A 25,359-nucleotide genomic window follows, 5' to 3' on the forward strand; every position below is an offset into this window, starting at 1 on the left:
AATATCTACAGCAAGAATTTTAGGTGTCAGTGAAACCAACATTGCAATCTGGTTAGAAGTGGTGGAGAGAATAAAAGATAGCATATGAATTGTAGTGCCTGGTTAGAAATGAATGAAAATGGATGGATTATCCAAGTGGGGGTCCGGGGGGGGAGAGTGAGCAAGAGCATGAATGAATGAATGAATGAATGAATGAAAACTTTATTTAACAGATTGCAGAATGGGTACAATACAGTACGGCTCAATACATACAATTGTTAAGGGGATGCAGACCTGAGAAAGACGTTTGTCTTGTTTCCATCAGGGTCCCCCATTTTCAATTCATATAGACATTTATGACATACACAACATACATGACATTTATGGCATAGGGACATATAGGTATTTAGTACTGATACATTTGTGACATAGGCGGTATTCAAATATACAGTACTGTTACCCCTAGATCCTGACAGAGTATATACATATGATGGGGAGGGGACTGTACATTAGGAGGGGGTGGGTGGGTGGGAGGGAAATATACATACGGCGGGGAGGGAATATATACATGCGGTGGGGAGGAGACTGTCTATTAGGAGGTGGTGGGGGTTTTGGGCATTTACGGTGGCCAGTTTCGAATTGCAGCCTCCCGTAGGTGCTCTTTAAGGGCGGTTTTGAATGTGGGCAGGGATTCACATTCCTTTACAGCTTTGGGTAGGGCGTTCCACATTGTTGTGGCATAATTGCGGAACGTGTTTAGTCCCTTGTTTGAGCCGAATCTGGGTTTAACATGATTTGTTGAGCTTCCTCTGGTGTAGTGGTTGTGGTATTCACTGACCTTTGGGAAGTATTTTGACATGTACATGGGCACCCCGGTCGTATAGTGTATCTTGTAGACCAGGCCCATTGCAAGTTGCTGTACTCTGTCGTCTACTCTAAGCCATCCTAGGTTGGCAAAGTGGGCAGGGGTGAGGTGGGTTCTGGGGTTCAGGTCAAGTAGTAGTCTGACCAGTTTGTTTTGTGATGTTTGTAATTTTGTTTTAAGCGCCTTTGAGGTGCTTTGGTACCATGAGGTGCACGCATAGTCATAGTACCCTTGAATGAGTGCTCCTGCCAGAGTCTTCAGGGTATTCTTGTTTACCAGAGAGGAGATCCGGTACAAGAATCTAGTTCGTTGGTTGACTTTTTTTATTACATTGGATGCCATTTTGTCACAGGAAAGATTTGCCTCTAGGATGGAACCCAGGTAGGTAATTTCGTCTTTCCTTGTGACAATATTGTCACCCACTGTAACTGAGAAACCGTCGGTCTTGCTGAGTTTGTTATTTGAACCGAAGAGAATGGACTCTGTTTTGCCCATGTGTAATGATAGTTTGTTATCAGCGAGCCATATGCAGATTTTGCCTAGTTCCGTGCTGAGGGTTTTTTCAACCTGCAATTTGTTCTTGTCAGAGACCAGCAGGGCTGAGTCGTTCGCAAACAGGAACAAGTTGCAGTCACAGGCTGACGACATGTCATTTGCATAAATTAGGAAGAGTAGCGGTCCTAGTATGCTTCCTTGTGGAACACCACAGCTCACTGTGAGGGGGGGGGATAGAGTACCGTTTACCTCTACCATCTGTTCTCTCCCCTCCAGGTAGGATTGCATCCAGCTCACTGATAGGCTATCAAAACCAATTGCTTTTAGCTTGTCCATTAGAATGGAGTGATTGACAGTGTCGAAGGCCTTTTGTAGGTCCAGCATGACCATGCCGCAGTATTTGCCAGCGTCCACCTCTTGTTTGATGTGGTCGTTCAAATAGAGGAGGCATGTGTCAGTGGAGTGGGACGTTCTGAAGCCAGATTGGAATTCGTAGATTAGGTTTTTTTCCGCCAGGTACTTTTCGACCTGTTCGTAGACTATTTTCTCCATGACTTTCGAGATGGAGGTAAGAATAGAAACAGGGCGGTAGTTGCCTGGGTCTAATTTGCTGCCCTTTTTGTGTAGAGGGGTCACTCTCGCAATTTTGAAGTCCTTGGGGACGTGCCCCTGTCTTATAGAGAGGTTTATTATGTGTGTGATGACTGGGGTGATGGCGGCTGCTGCGTCTCTGAGGAATTTGGAGGGGATGTTGTCATGGCCAGTGGCCTTGTTAGGTTGGAGGGCGCTCAATTTTTTGAGTACCTCATCGGTTGTTACCATTTCAAGTTTGAAGTCGTCTTTGTGGACCCCTAGGTTTTTGTAGTATGCTACTATGTGTTCTACCCCATAATGCCCTGAGTGGGAGGGTAGTTTGTTTACCAGTGTTGTGGCTATGTATGTATGTATTGTATTAGATAGCAAGTATTAGGTATATATCTCGTAAACTACATTTATATTGATTCAAATGGTGATTTACATTGGATGTTTACTGTTAATGCTTGTGTGTCTAATTTTATGTTATGTTTAAAAAATACAAAAAAAAATAAAAATACATGGACGTGGACATGGAGCCTATACAAACAGTTGAACAAACCCTTTCACTACCACACTACAGAAGGTCCCTTTCACTGAAAGGTTAACCTTCTGTAGTGTGGTAGTGAAATGGTTAACCCTTTGTCGTGTGGCAGTGAAAGGGTTAACCTTCTGTATTGTCACAGTGAAAGGGTTAACCCTTTGGTAGTGTGGTAGTGAAAGGGTTAAGACAGTGTGAGTTTTCACTTGCATTTGCGACTTAGGTAGATGTGTTTGAATCTGAAAATAATATTTAGGAGCTCATGTGTGAGTAAATATTATATCCTACAAACTGACCGTTCAATGACCTAAACTAATGTTAGCTGCTAATGTCAACTAAGCTGGTCCCAAAACAATTAAACTAATCCTGGAGCTCATAGCGGAGCAACCCTCTGGGCGTAGTTACAGTAGTTTCATATTTGCAAGATAGTTACTGTATAATGTGCTCCAGTTCAAACAGTGAGGAATGGGAGGGGCTGCTGAAGACTCTCTCTCTCTTTCTCTCTCTGTTTCTCTCTCTCTCTACTTCAAAGATCTAGCTGAAGTAGCTAAACGTTACACTATAAAAACGAACTGAATAGTTGACGATAATAAATGTTTCACTTCATTAGCTGAAATATTCTAAAATGATTAAGTCTGATATAAGCCATTCTCCCTCTCTCTTGTGTGCGTGTGTGTATTAGTGATTCTGCCTAAAGCCAGGACTTGACAGAGCGAGCGTTTCACTCGCATTTGCTACAATTTCCTAAACTAACACTCAATGTAAAATTGTTCATAATACAGAATACTAATGGAAGAGTATTGTACTACTAAAGCATTTATTATTATTATAAGAAAAACAAATATACTGTGATATATACCCAGGGCCGGATTAACGACCGGGCCGTCCGGGCCGCGGCCTGTGGGCCATAGTGATGAGGGGCATAAAAAAAAGAAAAAAAAAACATGTTTTAAAAAGAAATTATTTTAATTTTTTTGGAGGCCCCTTGTCACTAGAGGCCCCAACATTTTTTTTTTACTTTCATTTTAAATTTTTTTTGAAGGCCCCACGTCACTAGAGGCCTTTTGGAGGCCCCTCGTCACAAGAGGCCCCAAATTATTATTATTATTTTTTTTACTTTTATTTTTTTTGGAGGCCCCTCGTCACTAGAGGCCCCAAATATTTATTTATCTTTTTTTAACTTTTATTTTAAAATGAAAACCTATTTCATCAACAAAAATATTTCATCAACTAAAATATACAGTACGTCACACCTTGCCGTCTGCAAGTGGCTAATCTTGAGTATTTTTTCTCCTCTTCATAAGAGTTTGAGGTTTTCCGTTTGAGGTAAAAACAGCAATAAAAAGTCAAAACTTGCATCTCCACATCCCAGCCCCGACGCCTGAATACTTTTACCAACGGATTTCCAGTTCCGCGTTCGCGTTCTGCGCTCTGATTGGCCACTGACGTTTCTGGTAGCGCCAATCGTGTGACACCTCTTTCGTTCACCGGTTAAGCTTAGGCACTCTTTCGAAGTTGGTTAAGCTTAGAGTTTGTGTTAGAGCAGGGCGATAGAACACCAGCCCTGATTCCATACTCTAACCTTAACCAACTTCGAAAGAGTCGCCTGAGAAACGTCAGTCAATATTTCTATTGTATTTTTTCTTCTTTTAACATACATACATACATACATACATACATACATACATACATACATACATACATACATACATACATACATACTAGGGATGTGCATCTCCTCACTGAGGCCGATGCGATGTGCATCTCGATACGGTGCCAACGATACGATACATTAACGATACATTTGAAGCACCGGGCGATGCGATGCGATATGATTCACCCCCTGTTGAGATACGATACGATTCGATACGATTTGATTCAACATAATGCGATTCGGGGCGATACGATGCGATTCAACACGATGCAAAATAATAATAATAATAATAATAATAAATAATACAATTTTATGGTATGACAGAGCATTTGGTTGTATTCCTTATATGCAGCTTATATTATTATTAAAAATAAAAGAATCTACTGTAAGACAATTTATATAAAAACTCTTGGGTGCCTAAGAAGACTTTTGCATAAACTGTCTTTTCTATCCACTTTAGCTAAAAACACACGAGATTTATTTATCATTATTATTATTTTGTTGTTCCTATTTGTGAATAATCATGCACTGAAATGTCAAATCACATTCCATTTGTACCTGTACAATATGGTGAATAAAGTAATCTGAATCTGAATCTGAGAGAGAGAGAGAGAGAGAGAGAGAGAAAGAGAGAGAGAGAGAGAGAGAGAGAGAGAGAGAGAGAGAGAGAGAGAGAGAGAGAGAGAGAGAGAGAGAGAGAGAGAGAGAGAGAGAGAGAGAGAGAGAGAGAGAGAGAGAGAGAGAGAGAGAGAGAGAGAGAGAGAGAGAGAGAGAGAGAGCCCCTCCCCGTCTGAGCTACCCCGTCGACAGTTGATGATGTCACACACTAGACTAGGTCACTAGGATGCGTTCAGAGTCCTCTTAGGTGTTATAGGTGTCAGGAATTTGGCCATGTAGCTGTTTCTTGTAAGAAGGGACAGAGGTGTGCTAGGTGTGGCGGGGAGCATGAATATGGGAAGTGTGGAGAGGGAGTGAAGCTGAAGTGTTGTAGTTGTGGTGGGGAGCATAGTGTAGCGTTTAGGGGTTGTGAGGTGATGAGGAGGGAGGTTGAGGTTCAGAGAGTGAGAAGGGATGATAGGATTTCGTATGCGGAGGCAGTTAGGAAGTTAGGTCAGGGAAAGCAAGGTGAGGAAGGAGAAGGGCATTTGGCAGTAAGGGTAGTGCAGGAGGATCAGGGGAAGCAAGGTGTGGATAAAGGGTTTAGAAAAGGGCATTTGTCGGTAGAGGAAGTACAAGAGGAGAAAGAGAGGGTGTGGGGGGTGAAGTTGGAGATAGTGGCATTTGTGACGAGAGTGGTGAATACTATAGTTATGGTTAGCAGTAGGACAGAGAGGTTAAGGTTAGTAGTTGAGGCGGCAGTACTAGACATGGGTATGAAGGGGTTGACAATGGGGCAAGTATCGAGGGAGTTAGGGAAGTCAGGGAAGAAGGTTGTTGTGAGTGATCAAGTAAGAGAGTTAGGGAAGGGGGAGGTGAGTGTTCAGGAAGGCCAGAGTCAGCCGCAGGAGGCAATGAGTGACTCATAGATTAGGTTGGATAGGGTGGTGATGTTAGGGAGGGGTTTTGTTTTGTTTGGTGTGTTAGGGGGTTGAATGGATTTGGTCGCGATCTGACATTGAACCGTTGGGAAAAAAAAGAAAAAGAAGAGGGGAGAATGGAAGACTGGCCCGATTTCCGGGTCGGTAGGTGGCGGTAAATGGCCCAATTTTGGTGCCCGTCCGCCGTAAAACACCAAATAGAAGAAGAAGAAGAAGAGAAGTCACTAGGATGCGTCTATAGTACTTTCCGACCGTAGCATTATGTCAACATCACGGAGCCAGGCTGGATGGATTGCATGAAGCGATATAATTAAGAAATGAATAACCAATAAATGTGAAGTTATCTTTGAACCCCTGTTGTCAAGCGTCTTCAATATACCCCCCCCCCCCCCCCCCTCCTCACTAATGTTACTGGTGTTGCAGAGTCACTTTAGTTAGACACTAGTTTAGCGTTAGCTGAACGGCTAACTGGCGTTAGCCAGAGGCTACTAGCGTTAGCATGTTGAGCAATTCTATTCATGTCTCCTCGACTTCCACTGTTTGTTGATAACTGTGACGCGGCTCTCGCCTTATGTAGTAGCAAAGCAATAGTATCTGCTGTGTGTGTGTGCAGTCACAGTGCACTGCTGACAAGTGGATGAGAGGAAATTATATCAATGCATCAGTTTTTGACCGATGCAAAGACGCTACAACAAGATGCATCGCGAGTTCAGCCTGACATTTTGCCGACGCGGACTTATTCCACCGGTGCACTTGCATCGTGAACGTGTATGCCGGCGCACCGATGCAAATCGATGAATCGTCACATCACTAATACATACATACATACATACATACATACATACATACATACATACATACATACATACATACATATATACATATATACATACATACATACATACATACAGCCCCACCCCCACCTAATAGATATCAGTCTAAATGTATTTACTAAATAGAATACACTGGCAGCCATCTTAGAAATCTATGACTCATGCATTGTGTCCTGCATCAGTGGCCACTGTGGTACATTCTTTCTCAGATATCATGGAAGCAGAACTTAGTTCTTAGTAATTAGGAAACAGATAGTAAATAGTCGAACATAAAGTAGATAGAAGTAGAACATGGATAGTCACAAAAAAAATGTATTGTTAATAATCAAATTAAATAACTATCATCAAATATAACAGCATCAACGTGTGTCAGGCAGGCATCAACACAGACTGCTGCTAGCTCACAGCACGTTGAGTCCTCCCCTAGTAGGAGCGATCGTTTTTCTTCATCTAAAGAAAACCTTTAGTTATTAATTCAATTTGTGTCTAAGATGTTAAATACTTCTCACATTTCGTGAGGAAGTGTAGCTCTGTTTCAGGCTCACTGACAGCAATGATAGCACAGCCTTTGCTCTGCAGGAAGGTGTTCCTGTGTTTTGATTGATTGATTGAAAATTGTATTAACAGATTGCAGAATGGGTACAATACAGTACAGCTCAATACACACAATTGTTAAGGGGATGCAGACCAGAGAAAGACTTTCGTCTTGTTTACATCAGGGTCCCCCATTTTCAATTCATCATAACATATATGACATACATGGCATACAGATAGACAGTACTGCTACATCTTTTTTGTTTGATCCACTTTTTCTCCCATTTTATATATTTTCTCCCATCCCAATTTGCGTATCATCCAATCCAACCCTCCCCTGTCACGAACGCTGTTTCTTGCCTCCCACAAGCCGGCTGCAATGTGGACTAAGTCATACGTAGCACAAGTCCCCTCCGGTACTTGAGGTAACAGCAGTCGCATCTTTTCACCTGCGCAGTGCGATCTCTCAGTGCGAGGAGTAACGCGTGGGAGGCTCACGCTGCCCCCGACACTTCCTGATTCTACTGCGCAGGCGCACCAACCGACCTGTAGGAGTCGTTGTCCACAACGCCCGATCCCTACCCATCAGTTTCCCACCCCCTAATACGGCCAATGTGTATTAGTACGGACGGCCAGCTAAACTGAAAGCAATGTGGAGCGCTGGGCTCGAACAGGCAAGCCCAGCGTCTCCGTCATTCGTGGCGAGCGCCTTGCCCACTACGCCACGTAGCCGACGCGGACTTATTCCACCGGTGCACTTGCATCGTGAACGTGTATGCCGGCGCACCGATGCAAATCGATGAATCGTCACATCACTAATACATACATACATACATACATACATACATACATACATACATACATACATACATACATACATACATACATATATACATATATACATATATACATACATACATACATACAGCCCCACCCCCACCTAATAGATATCAGTCTAAATGTATTTACTAAATAGAATACACTGGCAGCCATCTTAGAAATCTATGACTCATGCATTGTGTCCTGCATCAGTGGCCACTGTGGTACATTCTTTCTCAGATATCATGGAAGCAGAACTTAGTTCTTAGTAATTAGGAAACAGATAGTAAATAGTCGAACATAAAGTAGATAGAAGTAGAACATGGATAGTCACAAAAAAAATGTATTGTTAATAATCAAATTAAATAACTATCATCAAATATAACAGCATCAACGTGTGTCAGGCAGGCATCAACACAGACTGCTGCTAGCTCACAGCACGTTGAGTCCTCCCCTAGTAGGAGCGATCGTTTTTCTTCATCTAAAGAAAACCTTTAGTTATTAATTCAATTTGTGTCTAAGATGTTAAATACTTCTCACATTTCGTGAGGAAGTGTAGCTCTGTTTCAGGCTCACTGACAGCAATGATAGCACAGCCTTTGCTCTGCAGGAAGGTGTTCCTGTGTCTGCAGGAAGGTGTTCCTGTGTTTTGATTGATTGATTGAAAATTGTATTAACAGATTGCAGAATGGGTACAATACAGTACAGCTCAATACACACAATTGTTAAGGGGATGCAGACCAGAGAAAGACTTTCGTCTTGTTTACATCAGGGTCCCCCATTTTCAATTCATCATAACATATATGACATACATGGCATACAGATAGACAGTACTGCTACATCTTTTTTGTTTGATCCACTTTTTCTCCCATTTTATATATTTTCTCCCATCCCAATTTGCGTATCATCCAATCCAACCCTCCCCTGTCACGAACGCTGTTTCTTGCCTCCCACAAGCCGGCTGCAATGTGGACTAAGTCATACGTAGCACAAGTCCCCTCCGGTACTTGAGGTAACAGCAGTCGCATCTTTTCACCTGCGCAGCGCGATCTCTCAGTGCGAGGAGTAACGCGTGGGAGGCTCACGCTGCCCCCGACACTTCCTGATTCTACTGCGCAGGCGCACCAACCGACCTGTAGGAGTCGTTGTCCACAACGCCCGATCCCTACCCATCAGTTTCCCACCCCCTAATACGGCCAATGTGTATTAGTACGGACGGCCAGCTAAACTGAAAGCAATGTGGAGCGCTGGGCTCGAACAGGCAAGCCCAGCGTCTCCGTCATTCGTGGCGAGCGCCTTGCCCACTACGCCACGTAGCCGCCCGCAGTACTGCTACATCTATACATTTATGACATACCAGATTTACAAATACAGTACAGTACTCTACTGTGTCTCATTTTCAACAGCAGTCTGTACTTTTCAATAGCAAGGCTTTGCTACTCAGTCTGTACTTTTCAATAGCAAGGCAGTGCTACTCAGTCTGTACTTTTCAATAGCAAGGCTGTGCTACTCAGTCTGTACTTTTCAATAGCAAGGCAGTGCTACTCAGATACTTTGTCACAGTTCTTTTTGGTTGTTGATCAGTCACCATGTTCAAATAATCTGCTACTGTATGGTGTACTGTCCATTTAGAGCCAGATAGCACCGCATTTTGCTCTGTGCTTTTGTTTGTGTTCGCCAATAGGTGATGTAGTTTTGTTTTAACCACGTAGTAATTATATTGAGTCTGATTAGTGGTGTTGTCAGGTTTGTGTCTCTCCCTCTCTAACTCTCTCACTCTCTCTCTCTTTCTCTCCTCTCTCGGTAGACACGTGACGGTGAAAACCACGCCCAACCACAAGTTTGTGTTTACCACCAAGAGCCACCACACTGTGGTCCCTGGTACTATCGCCTTCAGTCTGCCTCAGGTAAACATACACACACACACGCAGGCAGGCACGCAGGCACGCAGGCACGCACGCACGCACACACACACACACACACACACACACACACACACACACACACACACACACACACACACACACACACACAATCATGCATGCATGAACTAAATGCACATATACTGTACAGACTCACATCACACACATTGATAGATTACAAACTGTTGGCACTGTTGTCAGTAACACCTCTCTCTCTCTCTTTCTCTCTCTCTCTCTCTCTCTCTCTCTCTCTCTCTCTCTCTCTCTCTCTCTCTCTCTCTCTCCTCTCTCTCTCTCTCTCTCTCTCTCTCACTCACTCTTACTCTGTAGAGGAAATGGGCTGGACTCTCCATTGGCCAGAAGGTGGAAGGTAATATAGTAATATATTATATTCTGTCAGTTTAAGACTCTTCTACTGCAGTCTGAACGCAGCGTAACGTTTAACTGAGTTTACGTCTCTGTTTAAGACTGTTCTACTGCAGTCTGAACGCAGCGTAACGTTTAACTGAGACTCTTCTACTGCAGTCTGAATGCAGCGTAACGTTTAACTGAGTTCACGTCTCTGTTTAAGACTCTTCTACTGCAGTCTGAACACAGCGTAACGTTTAACTGAGTTCACGTCTCTGTTTAAGACTCTTCTACTGCAGTCTGAACACAGTGTAACGTTTAACTGAGTTTACGTCTCTGTTTAAGACTCTTCTACTGCAGTCTGAACGCAGCGTAACGTTTAACTGAGTTCACGTCTCTGTTTAAGACTCTTCCACTGCAGTCTGAACGCAGCGTAACGTTTAACGTAAGGTTATGTATATAACCAAGTTCTATGAATAGGCTACTGGTGACGCTCAGCATCATTCTGCACGCACTTCACTTCGTGCACGAGCACTGCGTGACCAGAACCAGTCCTGTGCCCTAACCACACCGACATGCCCACTCCAGGAGAGGGGGCAGGAATGCGTGTTGATCTAAAACATGAAAAGAAGGCGCCACCCAGACGGTCCTATTTATACCGCGCTCAGTGGCCCACCCCCAAGGGCGTGAGACCCCTCTAACTATGTTCTGATCTATTCCGTTAACATCCCCCAGATATGAACGAGAATCCATCGAGACCCAGTAACAGGCTATCGGAAGAGGAAAAAATCCCCCATCCCAGTTGCCCTATAAAAACGCTGTTTTAATAACAAGCAACCAAGGCGTACTAGCCTCCTGTATGATTCTTAACAGAAACACCCCGAGCCAGCACTATGTATGTGTCGGGACCCAAAACACATCAATGGACAGTCTAACCAGACCCCACATTGATCCTTCAAGGCGCCTGGGAGAACGACAAGAAGGTTGTCGTGCTTCATATTCTCCACTCTTTTTCTTTAAAAAAGAAAGAAACACCGACTGACATGAATCCCACGTGACGCAGCCGAGGGTAAAAATTGTTTACATTTTACATCCCGCCACCCTCACCACAGAGGAGAGACGGCCAATGGCCGACAGCTAAAGGCTAGCCAGGTAGGCTACTGACACCAGGCCACACACAGCTTTGGCCAACGGCCCAACGCTACCCAAGCTACACAAACGACCAAGACAATGAATTCACACACAGCACATGTCGTATCTACAAATGTTGTGAAGTAACATATGTTTTGCCTGGAAAAAAACATCGTTATTAACAAAACATTCGGGAGGGGAAGGAAGGAAGAGTGGGGTAATCCTGCACCAAGGAACGCAGGGCGAAAGGCCGCAACACAGGTCTCCACGTTGACGAAAGGCCTCTCGCTGGCGGGACAAAAATAAGCTATGGCCAGAGCCTTGTCATGGTGCAGGCCCGACTACATCTTCTGTCAAAGATGATGTCGTAGTCAGAGTGCCAGAACCCCCTGCTATTCTCACGGCTAATGTCAATGGTCGTAGCACAAGCTGACAGCTAACTCAAGGCTAACTGATAGCATCAAACGAACGTTCCCAGCCGAGCGCAGCCGGCAGCTAACGTCGTAGCTAAACAGCTAACTGGCTAACAGTTAGCTCAACCCGGCTATCGCTAACCATTAGCTAACGCAGAAGCAAGCTATGCGGCTACCACTGAAAAACTGTACAATGTGATAAAAGCAATACAGGTGCTGACACCAGGCCACACACCGTTAGCTACTAGTAGTACTACAACAGCTAGTTGGCCAGTTTGGCTCCAGAGAGAGAGAGAGAGAGAGAGAGAGAGAGAGAGAGAGAGATGTCCACGGCGGGAATAGAATAGAGTTAATAGAATAGGTTAAAAACTCACCAAACGTCCAAGAGGATGGAGACAACCGCGTGGAGTTGACTAAGTTCATCTGCCAAACGACCATCCTCTTCATCTTGGCTGCATGCGCTGTCTCTAGGTTAGCTAACGCTAGTTAGCCTTTAGCTAAGCTAGCTACTAGCCGACATCACCATGGCTATATCCCGACTGCACCATGACAAGGCTCCGGCCATTTGTCCCGCCAGCGAGAGGCCTTTCGTCAACGTTCCTTGGTGACCGACCGACTGATAATGACCGACCTCTTCGTCTTGGCTGGCATAACTAAGCATAATAGTCAAAAGCTGCACGCGCGAAATAGTCAAACGCAGCTGACGCACGCCGGCGTACTACACATGATGTAAGTAACCACTCCCTTCGTTGAAACCAATAGTATGTCTGCTGCAGAGCCCCAGAGCTCCAATAGTGAGTGTCTGCAGACCCAGGAACAAGTCAGACACATTCTACAAACGTGTCTAATGTGAAATATATAAGCATATAAGCAAAACTAGATTTTAGGTCTGTGATGAAGAAGGGCCTCGCGGGAAGGGGGGCCTCGAAAAAAAAAAAAAAAAAAAAAAAAAAAAAGGAGGCGGCCCTGCATGTGACCAACCGACTCAAGTTACACGTATATCGAGCGTAGTAGAACAGTAAGTCCCTACGCTCTGCCCCGACAACTTGACAACAACAGACCCTACATACGGGTCTAAACTCACGGAAGCCGCCGTCCAATAAAAACGTGCCTAGTGACGTTTGCTATGACGGGGGGAAACCCAAGACTCAATCGCCTGTGAGAGGTGCGGAGTCTGGGAAACCCTCCCCCCCCCCCCCCCCCCCTCCTTGCCAAGCCGCCTAACAGCTTGGCCCTGACCGAATGAAAAGAGATTCCAATAACCCCCTGACCAATCAAAAGAGGGAAGGAGGGGTTTATCCGGTACCCCCTCACAAGCCCAACCCTTGCATACGACAACAACAATAGCCATGTGATACCTTCAGTAGCAATGCTAATGAATAGCGCAAGCTAATTCAATGCACGCTAACCACAGACACATCTGTGAACAGGGTTTATAGCAAGTCCAAGTTGTGTGTGTGTGAACCCGACACCTGTATCTATGTTGTAAGACACAGAAAATCTGATAGAGAGAGAGAGCGGCTGAGCCGCGGTACGTTTTCATACGAGCATTACTGCAAACCAACACAATAGTGTTGCAGCTCAATATCACTGTTTAAGCAACAGAGCACACAACTAACCTCTACCTTTATGTGGAGATTCAGGTCGAGGCAGAAAAAAACCTTTTTCAACCGAGTGTAGGCTGCAGGCCTTGCTTAAGCTCTAACATGAAAGTAACGTCTAGCCCTCCTATCAACCCATACTAGCGAAAGATTCACACGTTGCATCCCCATCATATGTTTGGTGAATAAACACACAGTTTGTTAACAAAAAATACAGTCCCCCTTTAGAGGGGACTCTTTATTTTCCAACAAAAATCATAGAGGGGCCGGGAAGGGAACAGGGGGGGACCACAGAGGGAAAAAGTCAATGAAGTTTTAGCGACGCCTGCCATGAGCCGCTCGGGGCTTCCCACCCCGTGGAGCCCCGGAGGGACGGTAAACGATCGGCGGCTGGTCTCGACGATCCCTACCGTCACCTCCGGGCGTAGATGGGCCGGCTCCAGTGGCGGAGGCGCCCTCTCTCCTCCTGGCCTTCTTCGCTGAAAGTCCAGCAGTGGCAGTGGTAGCAGCGGCGGCCACGGGGGAGGAACCTCGACGACGCGGCGGCCGTCTGACTCCACCGGCAACATCGGGCGGGGGGAAATGAGGCTGGAGCACGGAGCGCTCCTCCTGCATCTCCCTGCAGGTTGAGGTCATCAGCTGCAGTGCCGACCCGAATAGTCCAGCCTCGGAGAGGGGTGCCGTCAGAAGGGGAGTCCTCTTCTTCTCCGGCACACGCGCCTGCTCCAGCCAAAGGTGGCTCTGGATCAGAGTGGCCAGGGCGCGCACTTTCCCAGCGGCTATAGCCTGCGGCTGAATCAGATGCAGGATGGCTCCTGCCGACTGGGCGAGCTGACCATGCTGTAATTCAGTCAGCTCCGTGCCGCCCGTCAATATCCCGGACATGAATCTTGCCAGCTGCGCGATGTTAGAAGTGGCAGCTAGAGATTGTGTTCCGGTGATAAATGACTGGTCGCTCCAAAATGCCAACCGCCTCGCCGATTTCCCTTGGGGAACCGGCTTCCGTAACGGCTCCCACACCACCTCAGGAGCGCCGCCATCGGCCTATCAAGCCGTGGCACGCCCTCCTTCATGCCGTCTACCAAACCCGCCACCCGCGTGACTTGCACGTAGGCGTGAGTAAGGCCCATGATGTGGGAGACCACCTGGCCCTGACGGACGTAGGCCGCCATTGAGGGGAAAAATGGGTAGACAACGTACACCCCTCTCACCGGGCGACGTTGCCATAGATGACCTATGAGATCGTCAGGGACAGGAACAGGCAGTGGCTGCGGCAGCGGCACGCCGTTTGCGACTGCCGCCGCCGCCATGAGCTCGGGGAACAAAGCACGCAGTTCCCCCTGCCTACTTTCCTCCTCCGAGCCCGCGTCCCTCACATGCAGCAGACTACTGGTCAAGGAGCCACATTCTGATGTGGCTGATAGTAGGGCATCCCGCCACCGAGTCGGAGGTTCTAACCCAACATCCGCGGACGAGGAACCCCAAGGAGACATCTCGCCCCCCTCCAGTGTTACCTGGACAGGCGGGAGACATGTCTCCACCGCGCCTTCAAACAAGAACCCGTCCGCCTCTATCATGTAGTCCTCTGTTTCCATTGGCCATGTAGAGACAGACGCATCCTCATCCGGCTCCAGCAACTCACCAAAACCAGGCCGTTCGCGTCTGCAAGCCACCATCTTGCGACAGGAGCGAGCTGACGCAAAAAGTTTGCGTCTCAAATCCCCCGCAACCAAAGGAGCCGGCCGCCCAACAGCGGACGACTCCCCGGAAGCAGAGGAACCAGAGCCGGAACCAAGCCATCGCACAGGAGATGGCACTGGTGCACCAGCTCCTTGGAGAGGCAAACTACCCATCGGACGCCTACCGGGCGTGGCTGCCGACCACGAGAGAGGCCTCAACCCCGCTCCAAGACGCACGACAGAGGCGGCGATGGAGAACCGCTGGTGAAGAGTGGCGTTGCGAGCGCGACCCTCCGAAGTAGACATTATGACTTCGCTTTTTTCTTTCGAAATATATGAGAGAAGAAAAAAGCAAGAAAAAATTTAAACACGTCTCAACTTTCTTCAGCTAACAACCTCATCAAGTGTGGGATCTACCGAAGGCACTTCCTTGTGGTGAAAGTGAAGAAGGAGGCGAGTAGGTGACCACACACCTGCTTATGAAGGTAAGCGGATAGGGGTGTGGCCAGACGAATGTTGGGATGTAAAGGTACATTGTGGAATTTTTTATTCAGTGCTCGTGCACGAAGTGAAGTGCGTGCAGATGACGCTGAGCGGCAGCCAGTATGAAATAGAACTGAGTTTACGTCTCTGTTTAAGACTCTTCTACTGCAGTCTGAACGCAGCGTAATGTTTAACTGAGTTCACGTCTATGTTTAAGACCCTTCTACTGCAGTCTGAACGCAGCGTAACGTTTAACTGAGTTCACGTCTGTTTAAGACTCTTCTACTGCAGTCTGAACGCAGCGTAATGTTTAACTGAGTTCACGTCTCTGTTTAAGACTCTTCTACTGCAGTCTGAACGCAGCCTAACGTTTAACTGAGTTTACGTCTCTGTTTAAGACTCTTCTACTGCAGTCTGAACGCAGCGTAGCGTTTAACTGAGCTCACGTCTCTGTTTAAGACTCTTCTACTGCAGTCTGAACGCAGCGTAACGTTTAACGGAGTTCACGTCTCTGTTTAAGACTCTTCTACTGCAGTCTGAACGCAGCGTAACGTTTAACTGAGTTCACGTCTGTTTAAGACTCTTCTACTGCAGTCTGAACGCAGCGTAACGTTTAACTGAGTTTACGTCTCTGTTTAAGACTCTTCTACTGCAGTCTGAACACGGTGTAACGTTTAACTGAGTTCATGTCTCTGTTTAAGACTCTTCTACTGCAGTCTGAACACAGTGTAACGTTTAACTGAGTTTACGTCTCTGTTTAAGACTCTTCTACTGCAGTCTGAACGCAGCGTAACGTTTAACTGAGTTCAAGTCTCTGTTTAAGACTCTTCTACTGCAGTCTGAACGCAGCGTAACGTTTAACTGAGTTCACGTCTCTGTTTAAGACTCTTCTACTGCAGTCTGAACGCAGCGTAACGTTTAACGTTAGGTTATGACTATAACCAAGTTCTGTTAGTATAGCGACGCTCGGCGTCACTCTCTGCACTGTCCTCGCACACGTGCATGCGCACTGAATAAAGACCACAATGTACCTTTAATCCCAATATTTGTCTGACCACACCCCTATCAGCTTACCCATATAAGCAGGGGTGGGGCCACCCACTCGCCTCCTTCCCAAGCTTTCACCACAAGGCGAGATCAAGGGCTGCAGCGGCGTCGGACGCCGAGCGTCGCTATACTAACAGAACTTGGTTATAGTCATAACCTAACGTTCTGTATCGTATAGCTCTCGCTCGGCGTCACTCTCTGCACAAGGGAGGCCGAGCGAGAGCCATCGGCCGACAAATACACCCCGCTGAAAGCCCCCCACAACCATCAGAACAGGGAGGGCCGAGCCCCCCCGACCCACCCTAATGGAGGGTACCCCCCCTATTGGGGGCTTCACGGGAGGGCGACGGACCCGACCGTGCGAAGAGGCACTCAAGCAACTCAACGCACAGGGTGAACAGACCGTGGCTTGACCCCACGACTACACACACGCACAACCCGCATGCCACCCGGGAACGAACGGAGGAAACAACCTCGTTACTGCCCCCAGAATCACAGGGTCAAGGGCAAACCCAACCCCGTGGCAAGGCCGTAGCAGCGGAGCGCGAAGGAAGACCCAGACCCACCAAAGGGACTGGACCCCCTGGAACGGGGGCCCGGAGAAGTCCATGATGCCAGCATCAAGACCCCACCAGGTGGGCACTTAGTGACCCCGCCCCCCACATCGCCAGCGTATTCGGACAAAGGCCCCTTAGCCGAGCGGGCCCTGTCCCCCCAATAGTACACCGCCTGGCACACTGACCCTGCAGAACAGGCAGTCAGCATGGCCATAAGCACACAAAAAAGGTTAACCAACGGAAGCAGGCAGCGCACCGGGGAAAAACCAGGCAACAGGCTGTTAACCCTAGCCTGGAGACTGCGGACGAGACAGGCGCCAGAGGGAACAGCTGAACACAGCCGCACCGGCGGAAGGGGCGTATGCTGGCGTTGTTGCATGACCAAGCCTCCATTTAAAAAACCCCACCCAGAGGGGTTGAGGCAGAGAAGGCTGACACGATTGGCAGACGTCATGAACGTGCAGGGGCACCCTCAACCGGGTAAACCGGGAGTTGACACTGCTCCAACACACCAGGGAATCAACCACCTTGGTGTTACCCAATGCGGTGGTTGTTCCTATAACCCCTCAAGAAAAAACTCCAAAACACACCTGCGGGTATACACCGGCTATACCGCAGTACAAGTGTTTCAGTTTTCAAAAAAGGGTTAACCCAGGCCTACGGGTCGACGAAACATGACTTCGGACCGGGCCCGGCGATACGGGAAGCACAGGGTCACCAGAGGAGGTCAAAGACCACCCCAACAGGCCCCTCTTTGCCATGCGTGAGAGAGGAGCGAAAAAGAATGGAGAACCCGCCCCAAGCACACTGCACTTGGTATTCCCAGGCGGTCTCCCAACCAAGTACTAACCAGGACCAACCTGTGTAGCGGCCGAGATCCGACGAGATCGAACGTGTACAGGTTGGCATGGCCGTAAGCCATTACGACAGTGCTGAGTAAAAAATGTACCCAACCAGGGTCTCCATAGCGCTTAACCCTGTGACACCCGGACCGACCTGGCATTTTTCCCCCTGAAAAAAACCCAAGTCCCTCAGGGTACCAGAACAGCAGATCTGCATCCCCGGCGGACAACGGGTTCAACTGATCCGGACCAGCGTGACCAGAACCAGTCCCGTGCCCTAACCACGCCGACATGCCTACTCCAGGAGAAGGGGCAGATATGCGTGTTGATCTTAAACATGAAAAGAAGGCGCCACCCAGATGTTCGGGCGAACCGCGCCCGGTGGCCCACCCCCAGGGCGTGAGACCCCTCTACATATGTTCAGATCCATTCCGTCATCATCCCCCAGATATGAACGAGAATCCATCGATAACCAAACCAGGTCTCGGATTTGGTCGTCGGAAGAGGAAAAAACCTCCATCCCAGTTGCTTTATAAAAACGCTGTTTTAACCTCAAGCAACCAAGGCGTGCCAGTCAGTCGCCTGTTTACAGAACACCCCGAGCTAGCACTATACGTGCGTCGGGACACACCCACATCAATGAACAGGCTATTTAGACGTGTCATTGAATCCCCAAGGCGCCCAGGGGAACGACAAGAGGGGTGTGACACTTCCTAACTCCAACTCTTTTTAATAGAAAAGCAGGAAGCACCAACAGTATGTATCCCAGTCTAAACAGCCGGGGGTAAACATTTTTCACATTTTTACACCCCACCACCCTCCCATAGGAAGGAGACGTCCCACGCGAGCTGTACAGATTGAAAAGAATATATTGCACCTTGAGCCATGTAAAAAATTGGTTTTAGGGCTCTCCGGGGAGGAGGCACTGAACCCATACAGGTGGCATACACACTCAATAATCGAATTGAATCGAATACATACACAATAGAGTAGGACTCCTTCTTGAGGGTCCACTCACCTTGACAATCTGAGGAGGAGGCTCTGTACTCTGAAGGAGGCTCCCTCACATGGAAGGAGGAGTCCCAACTCACAGAAGGCCCGAATAGGAGCTTGGTGAGGAGGAGCCCTGACTACCCCCCCAAAACAGATCCATCACATGGACCTGAACAGCACACGGAAGTCCTACCAACAGAGACGCGCACGGTGACGTACTCTATGGCGGGGGGATTTCTGCGGTGCACACGCCCAATATTCCAGGCCGTGGGACCAGGAAACTCCCTCCCCCCCCCCCCCCCCCTCACCCTGTAACGTGCCGAACCGCAACGTGACAGGAACCTTGAAGGACAGGGGGTTTACCCCTGACCAACAGAAAAAAGGGGGGAGGAAAGGTTACCAGTTCACCCCTTTACGACCCCACACCCATGATACGATGTAATGACAAAAAGAGAGTATGACACAGTCATAGTCAGCTCCATGAAGCATCTGACAGCTTCACACAGCGCATGAGCTAACCTGCTATCTGATTTTTACTAAGGAAAAAACACAGAATAGAGAGGGCTCTCTAAGAGCCCCGGTATCAAACTTACACATGTGCTTCTGTGGCCAGTCCAACCCAGTTGTAGGTCACATGACACACACAACCCATCATCACCTACAAAAAATGGCAACAACACTCTACAGAGGAACGCCGTTTTTCATAATGAGAGAATACATAATTCTCGATTAGTATCGGCCACAGGCCTTGCTAAGCACACACGAAAGCGACCAAACAATTTTTTCTTTTAGGAAAATAAAGTTTCTCCAGCAGTTTTAGCACAACCTCAGCAATCAAGCTAAGGGTTACATCGCATCCCTACCATACAGTGACACAATGTAGTGCAACAACATGTCTGATAGGAGGATGAAGAAGTCCCCAGGGAACCGGGGGGAAACACAATCCTTCTACTTTACCCTCAATAGGGCCAGTTAAAACAGGAAAACCTGTTAATATGTGAACACACTGTTCATTGTCATTACAGGCTGAGAAAAGAATCATTCTTTACTCATTTGTCACTAAGCATAGCTTTATAGGTTAGTTAACCCCCTTAGTTGTGAGTAAACGGTACATATAAACACACATGATGTTTCTCAACACAACAACCAGATCATTTTCACATCTGTAACAACAACCCGATTTGCATGGAGAAGCCAAATACCAGTGACAAGACAGTTCACACATAACTCGCGTCTTATCCTAAATGTAGTGCAGTAACACTCGTTTTGGAAAACATCGTTATTTACAAAACATTTAGAAGGGAAAGCCAGAGGGCGGTTAGGTGGTCGAGCGGAGATTGCGTTCGTCACCAGCCCCGGAGCTGTGAGCTTGGTTCGCCTGTTCGAATCCAGCTCACAGCTCCGGGGTTGTCACCAGCTTGGCTGGCCGTCTGCACTGATACAATTGGCTGTATCAGAGGGTGGGAGAAGCTGGCGGGGTGGGTCCGGGTCGTTGTAAACAGCGACTCCTACAGTTCGGTCGGGGCGCCTGCTAAGCGCGGATTGGACGTGAGGGGGATAGTGTGGTCCTCCCACACGCTACGCCCTCTCAATGAGAATCCGCGCTGCCAGGTGAAAAGAAGCGGTGATTGGCTGGACGTGTGTCGGAGGAAGCACGTGGTAGCCTCCACTCTCCCAAATGATCTGACTGTGGGGGGTAAAGCGCAGCGACCAGGAAGGGACTGGGAATTGGCATACGACTAACATTGGGATGGGAGAAAATCGGAGGAAAATGGAGGGGGAAAAAAAGACCAATTAAAAAAAAAAAAAAAAAAGAAGGGAAAGCCAGAAGCAGTGTACAAGGTCTGGCCAAACCCTGCCTACCCGGAGCGTAGATCAACGAAGTGCAGTCTCAAGGCACCGTAGTAAACACAGCCGTTGTGTGTTGCCGACCCGGCCAGCGTCGCCGCTCCAACCCGTCGCTACGGTCCCCTTTGTTGACGCAGGCTTTGCCGTCCTGGCCCAGGGCAGGTTCGACGATGATTTTACCAACACCCGACAGAGCCAGCACAATACCCAACTGGCCTGTGTAGCTGACTTTGAACACAGATCTTCCGCTAACGAACATCTATGCCCATATCTCCTCGTGAAGGAATACTCTCATTTGGATATGAAAGATGGGGCCTAACACGGTGACAGAGAGATATCCACTCGTCCAGAAAACACAGGGATCACCAGTGTTAATGGTCGTGGCCCACTAGTTACTTTCTATAATGGGCTTCAGATCAAGGTCTTCCGCTGCTGCCCAAGAGGCTGAACCAAAAGACCGTAAACATTGTCAGTTAGCCCCCATAGCACTAACAGACAAGTGGAGCCGCAAGCAAACAGTACTCACCCAACCTGAAACCCACCGCTTCTCACAACAGCGGCGCGTCCTACAGTTCAGCTGTGTCCTGAAAGGTTTCACCCCAACCAACACAGCAAGGAACTGCAGTTGAGAAGCATGCAGCGGCGTGCTCCCAATACAAAAAACCGGTGGAGGATTTTTAGAATGATCATCATCTTCCAGACACTCCAGTACGAAGACAATATCGCCGTATTTTCTCGAAAATAGTGAGAGAGAAAATAAAGATATGATGTCAACGTATCCTTGTTTTCCAACTCTTCTCCTAACATCACTTCAAGTGGGGATCTACCGAGGCACTTCCTTGTGGTGAAAAGCGAGAAGGAGGCGAGTGGGTGGCCCCACCCCTGCTTATATGGGTAAGCTGATAGGGGTGTGGTCAGACAAATATTGGGATTAAAGGTACATTGTGGTCTTTATTCAGTGCGCGTGCACGTGTGCGAGGACAGTGCAGAGAGTGACGCCGAGCGAGAGCTATACGATACAGAACTGAGTTCACGTCTCTGTTTAAGACTCTTCTACTGCAGTCTGAACGCAGCGTAACATTTAACTGAGTCCATGTCTCTGTTTAAGGCCGCTATTGGAGCAACAGATTAGTCTGGGCCAGGAAGATTATTTTTGTGTGTGGTAGGCGGACATTCAGTAGCGTCTGTGTGTGTGTGGGTGAGTGTGTGCGTACGTGCGTGAGCGCGTGCATGCGTATGTGTGTGTGTGTGTGTGTGTGTGTATTCTTGGGGAATTTATTTCCAGCGTTCTCCATTGACTTTCATGTTCTCCTTTTTACCACCAGAGGGCAGCAACAACAACAGTTCAAATGCTATCCATTGTTATAGCCATGGTATCAGTCCTGTGTTTTGTACACCGTGCCTCAAACGGGATCATCCCTATGTTCCCCGGGTCCTATGTTCCCCGGGTCCTATGTTCCCCGGGTTCTATGTTCCCCGCTTTGATTGATTAATAGATTGAACATTTTATTAATTTTTATTATTTTATTAATTATTAATGTCCGCCTTGTTTCGAACGGTTAAGCTTAGGCCCTCTTTCGAACTGGTTAAGGTTAGAGTTTGGAATCAGGGCTGGTGGTCTAAAATGTTCAATCAATCAATCAATCAAAGCGGGGAACATAGAACCCGGGGAACATAGGACCCGGGGAACATAGACATGCTCCCCCTCAAACGTCTCTCTCATCTCACCCGGCCTTGTCTCTAATCCTGCAGTTGCCAACTACAACTTCGACAAGATCAAGCAGTGCATCGGCAGCATGACAGTCGAGATCGACTTCCTGCAGAAGAAGGGCAAGAAGAAGAGCACCGACACTTCCGCCTACGACTCGGACAAGATGGCCGCCGAGTTCATCCAGCAGTTCAACAGCCAGGCCTTCTCTACCACCCAGCAGGTCACCCAGACACACCCATGCACGCACGAGTGCACACACACACACACACGCACGCACGCACGCACGCACGCACGCACGCACGCACGCACGCACGCACGCACGCACGCACGCACGCACGCACGCACACACACACACACACACACACACACACACACACACACACACACACACACACTTGTGTTTTGTATGTTTTGCTGTCATGTCTCTATCTCTCTTTTTCTGTATTCTCTCTCTCTCTTTTTTCCTCTTTCTCCTGTTTCTCTCTTCTGCTTCTCTCTCCTTCTCTCCTCTCCTCTCTCTGTATATCTGCGTTTAGCTTCTGTACCCCAGAAACATGGGATGTTTTGCAATGCACTTTAATACTGTTTTGTTAATACTGTAGCAAACCACTTCACCACCGTCTGCAGTTGTTTTTAATAATTTTAAATGTTTAATTGATGGACTTTCTGTTTCTATATTGTTTTCTTTTTTTGTATTTATTATGTTTTGTGTTTAGGCTATTATGTTTGAGGTTAAATAAAGATTGAATTAATTAATTAATTAATTAACATCTTCTTGGCCGTCTCCCACTATCTCTCTCTCCTCTTTCCTCTGCTCTCTCTCTCTCTCTCTCTCTCTCTCTCTCTCTCTCTCTCTCTCTCTCTCTCTCTCTCTCTCTCTCTCTCTCTCTCTCTCTCTCTCTCTCTCTCTCTCTCTCTCTCTCTCATACCTCTGTCTTTCTGTCTCTGTCCTTCTCTATGCACTCTCTCTTTCTTTGTTGCTCCCTCGCTCTCCACCCCCTCTCTCTCTCCATCTCTCTCTATCAGCTGGTGTTTAGTTTCTATGACAAGTTGTATACCTTGGTGATAAAGGACATGGAGGCCATGGACTCCAGCATCCTGAGGGGAGAACCAGCCACTGGCAAGAAACAGAAGGTAGCTGCTCAAATATCAACAACTATACAAATTATTTTATTCTATGTTTGTTTTTTGTTTGTCTTTTTTAGGGTGTTTCTGCTTTGTTAGTGAGTAGGACAGTGAGTGACAGGAAATTAGTGGGAAGGTGACATGGGTCAAAGGTCACAGACTGGACTCACTGGAGAATTTTGCTATCACAGTACATCAGGCTTGTTGCATAATAATAATAATAATAATAATAATTGTTCTGAAGGATCAGATTAAACCGAATATATATATTTATTTATATATATATATTTAATTGTATTTGTATATCCCCTGATATCCCTTGTATATTCCTTGTACAATATGCATTGAATATCCCTTCTAGTCTACTGAACATCCCATAATAGTCTCCATTCTACCATTGGACGAGACCTTGGTGCCAGGTCGCCATACCCCTCAGACCAGGTTCAATCGTACCGCTCAACATGTATGGACAAGTCCTAGTTCCGCGTAGGAATATGTCTACCGCACCACTAATGGTACTATTTGTTCATAGTGCGTATATATACTGCGCTATTAAAGTAGAGCTTTCTTTTAGTCCAGTTCCTTACCCTCCAACAGAGTGACAGACGCAAAAGCCTCCCCGCGAACCACGTGTGGGCAGTAAGGCCAATTCGGCCCAGTATCGGCATTGAGACATCGTGTATATTAATATTTGAATAGTCATATTTGGCACTATATCGTCGAGTTGGACGTATTCTATTAAGCTAATAATAGTTTATTCATATGTAGTGCCTCGTGCGGTAAGAGTTCTATAGTAATCAGCACCCCCATCGTTTCGGGCATCAGCTGGACGCTTATCCAGGGTGGTTGACCCCACGTGAAGCTGCACCCGAGGAGCTCCAGGCCAAAGAGCGAGTGGACCTGTATATTGGATTATTCTACCGACGACGGCTAGCCTTCCCCGGCTTGGATTATGCTTTGAGTACTTTGATTATTCTATGGATAAAGGCCAACACTGCGGTGTGTTGGAAATACCCCCCCCGGAGAGGACGACAGGTGAGAAGACGCTCTACACGACGAGGTCGCCTCACGTCTCTCCATCGTGGACCGGAGGACGCCGGCCACAGAGAGTCCAACTGCTTTCATCTGTGGATCGAGGATCGCTGGGCACCGGGTCGCACGACTGTGGGCTCTCCCAGGATACCCTCGGCCAGACGGGATACAGCCAGACTCTACCCCCCCCCCTCCAGCTGTCCTACAAGCAGTCGGAACCTTCCCCTAGTGTATCCAGCTATATAATCATTCAAGTATCATTGCTATTGTTCCCTAAATATTCCAGGTTGTATATTTGCTTCCTGCGCAATCAGAGATTGGACATTCGATATTGATCTACCTACGAATACTCATTTGCCATAAAAGTGCATACTATTTCAAATCATAAATGTAATTAAGTGATCGTTGTACATACCTTTTGCTATGTATTATTATTAAACGCAGACTTTCGACTTGGTACATTTGTGTTGGATCCGTTTCATCAGGTGGGAGTGTTTATCATAATTATTTATACCTAGTACTGGGTGGCCAGAGTCTAAAGTACAAGAGGTAGTGGTAGTAAGTATCATATCTAACCATACAGTCAGGGAATTGTACCCCTCAGTTACAATTGGTCCTTCGAGCCGGAGGGTAATCAGTGTAATATTAATATAGTGTTATTAATATTAAAATGGCCTATGATGAACACTCCACGAAACGATCCTCCTAACCAACAACGTCGCGGCGCAAACGACAGCTCCCTCAGTACCTAGAGGCTTACGCTGTCAGTCAACAACCTAGTCTTCTACCAACAGTA

The 25,359-nt window shown here is 47.3% G+C and overlaps 1 protein-coding gene across 1 annotated transcript in view; it reads left to right on the plus strand.

Moving 5' to 3' along the window:
* The window catches only part of LOC311240458 (vesicle-fusing ATPase-like), a gene marked incomplete at both ends in the record, with an annotated part of 69,406 nt that overhangs the window by 2,746 nt on the left and 41,301 nt on the right, over nt 1-25,359 (plus strand). The window contains 4 exons of the mRNA XM_084329038.1: nt 9,639-9,738; nt 10,084-10,123; nt 22,448-22,626; nt 23,433-23,540. Coding sequence (XP_084185164.1) covers nt 9,639-9,738; nt 10,084-10,123; nt 22,448-22,626; nt 23,433-23,540 — 427 coding nt within the window. The remainder of the gene's footprint in view (nt 1-9,638; nt 9,739-10,083; nt 10,124-22,447; nt 22,627-23,432; nt 23,541-25,359) is intronic.

This window comes from Notolepis coatsorum (genome assembly GCF_963971535.1).
Source record: "Notolepis coatsorum genome assembly, chromosome: 14".
Lineage (NCBI taxonomy): Eukaryota > Metazoa > Chordata > Actinopteri > Aulopiformes > Paralepididae > Notolepis > Notolepis coatsorum.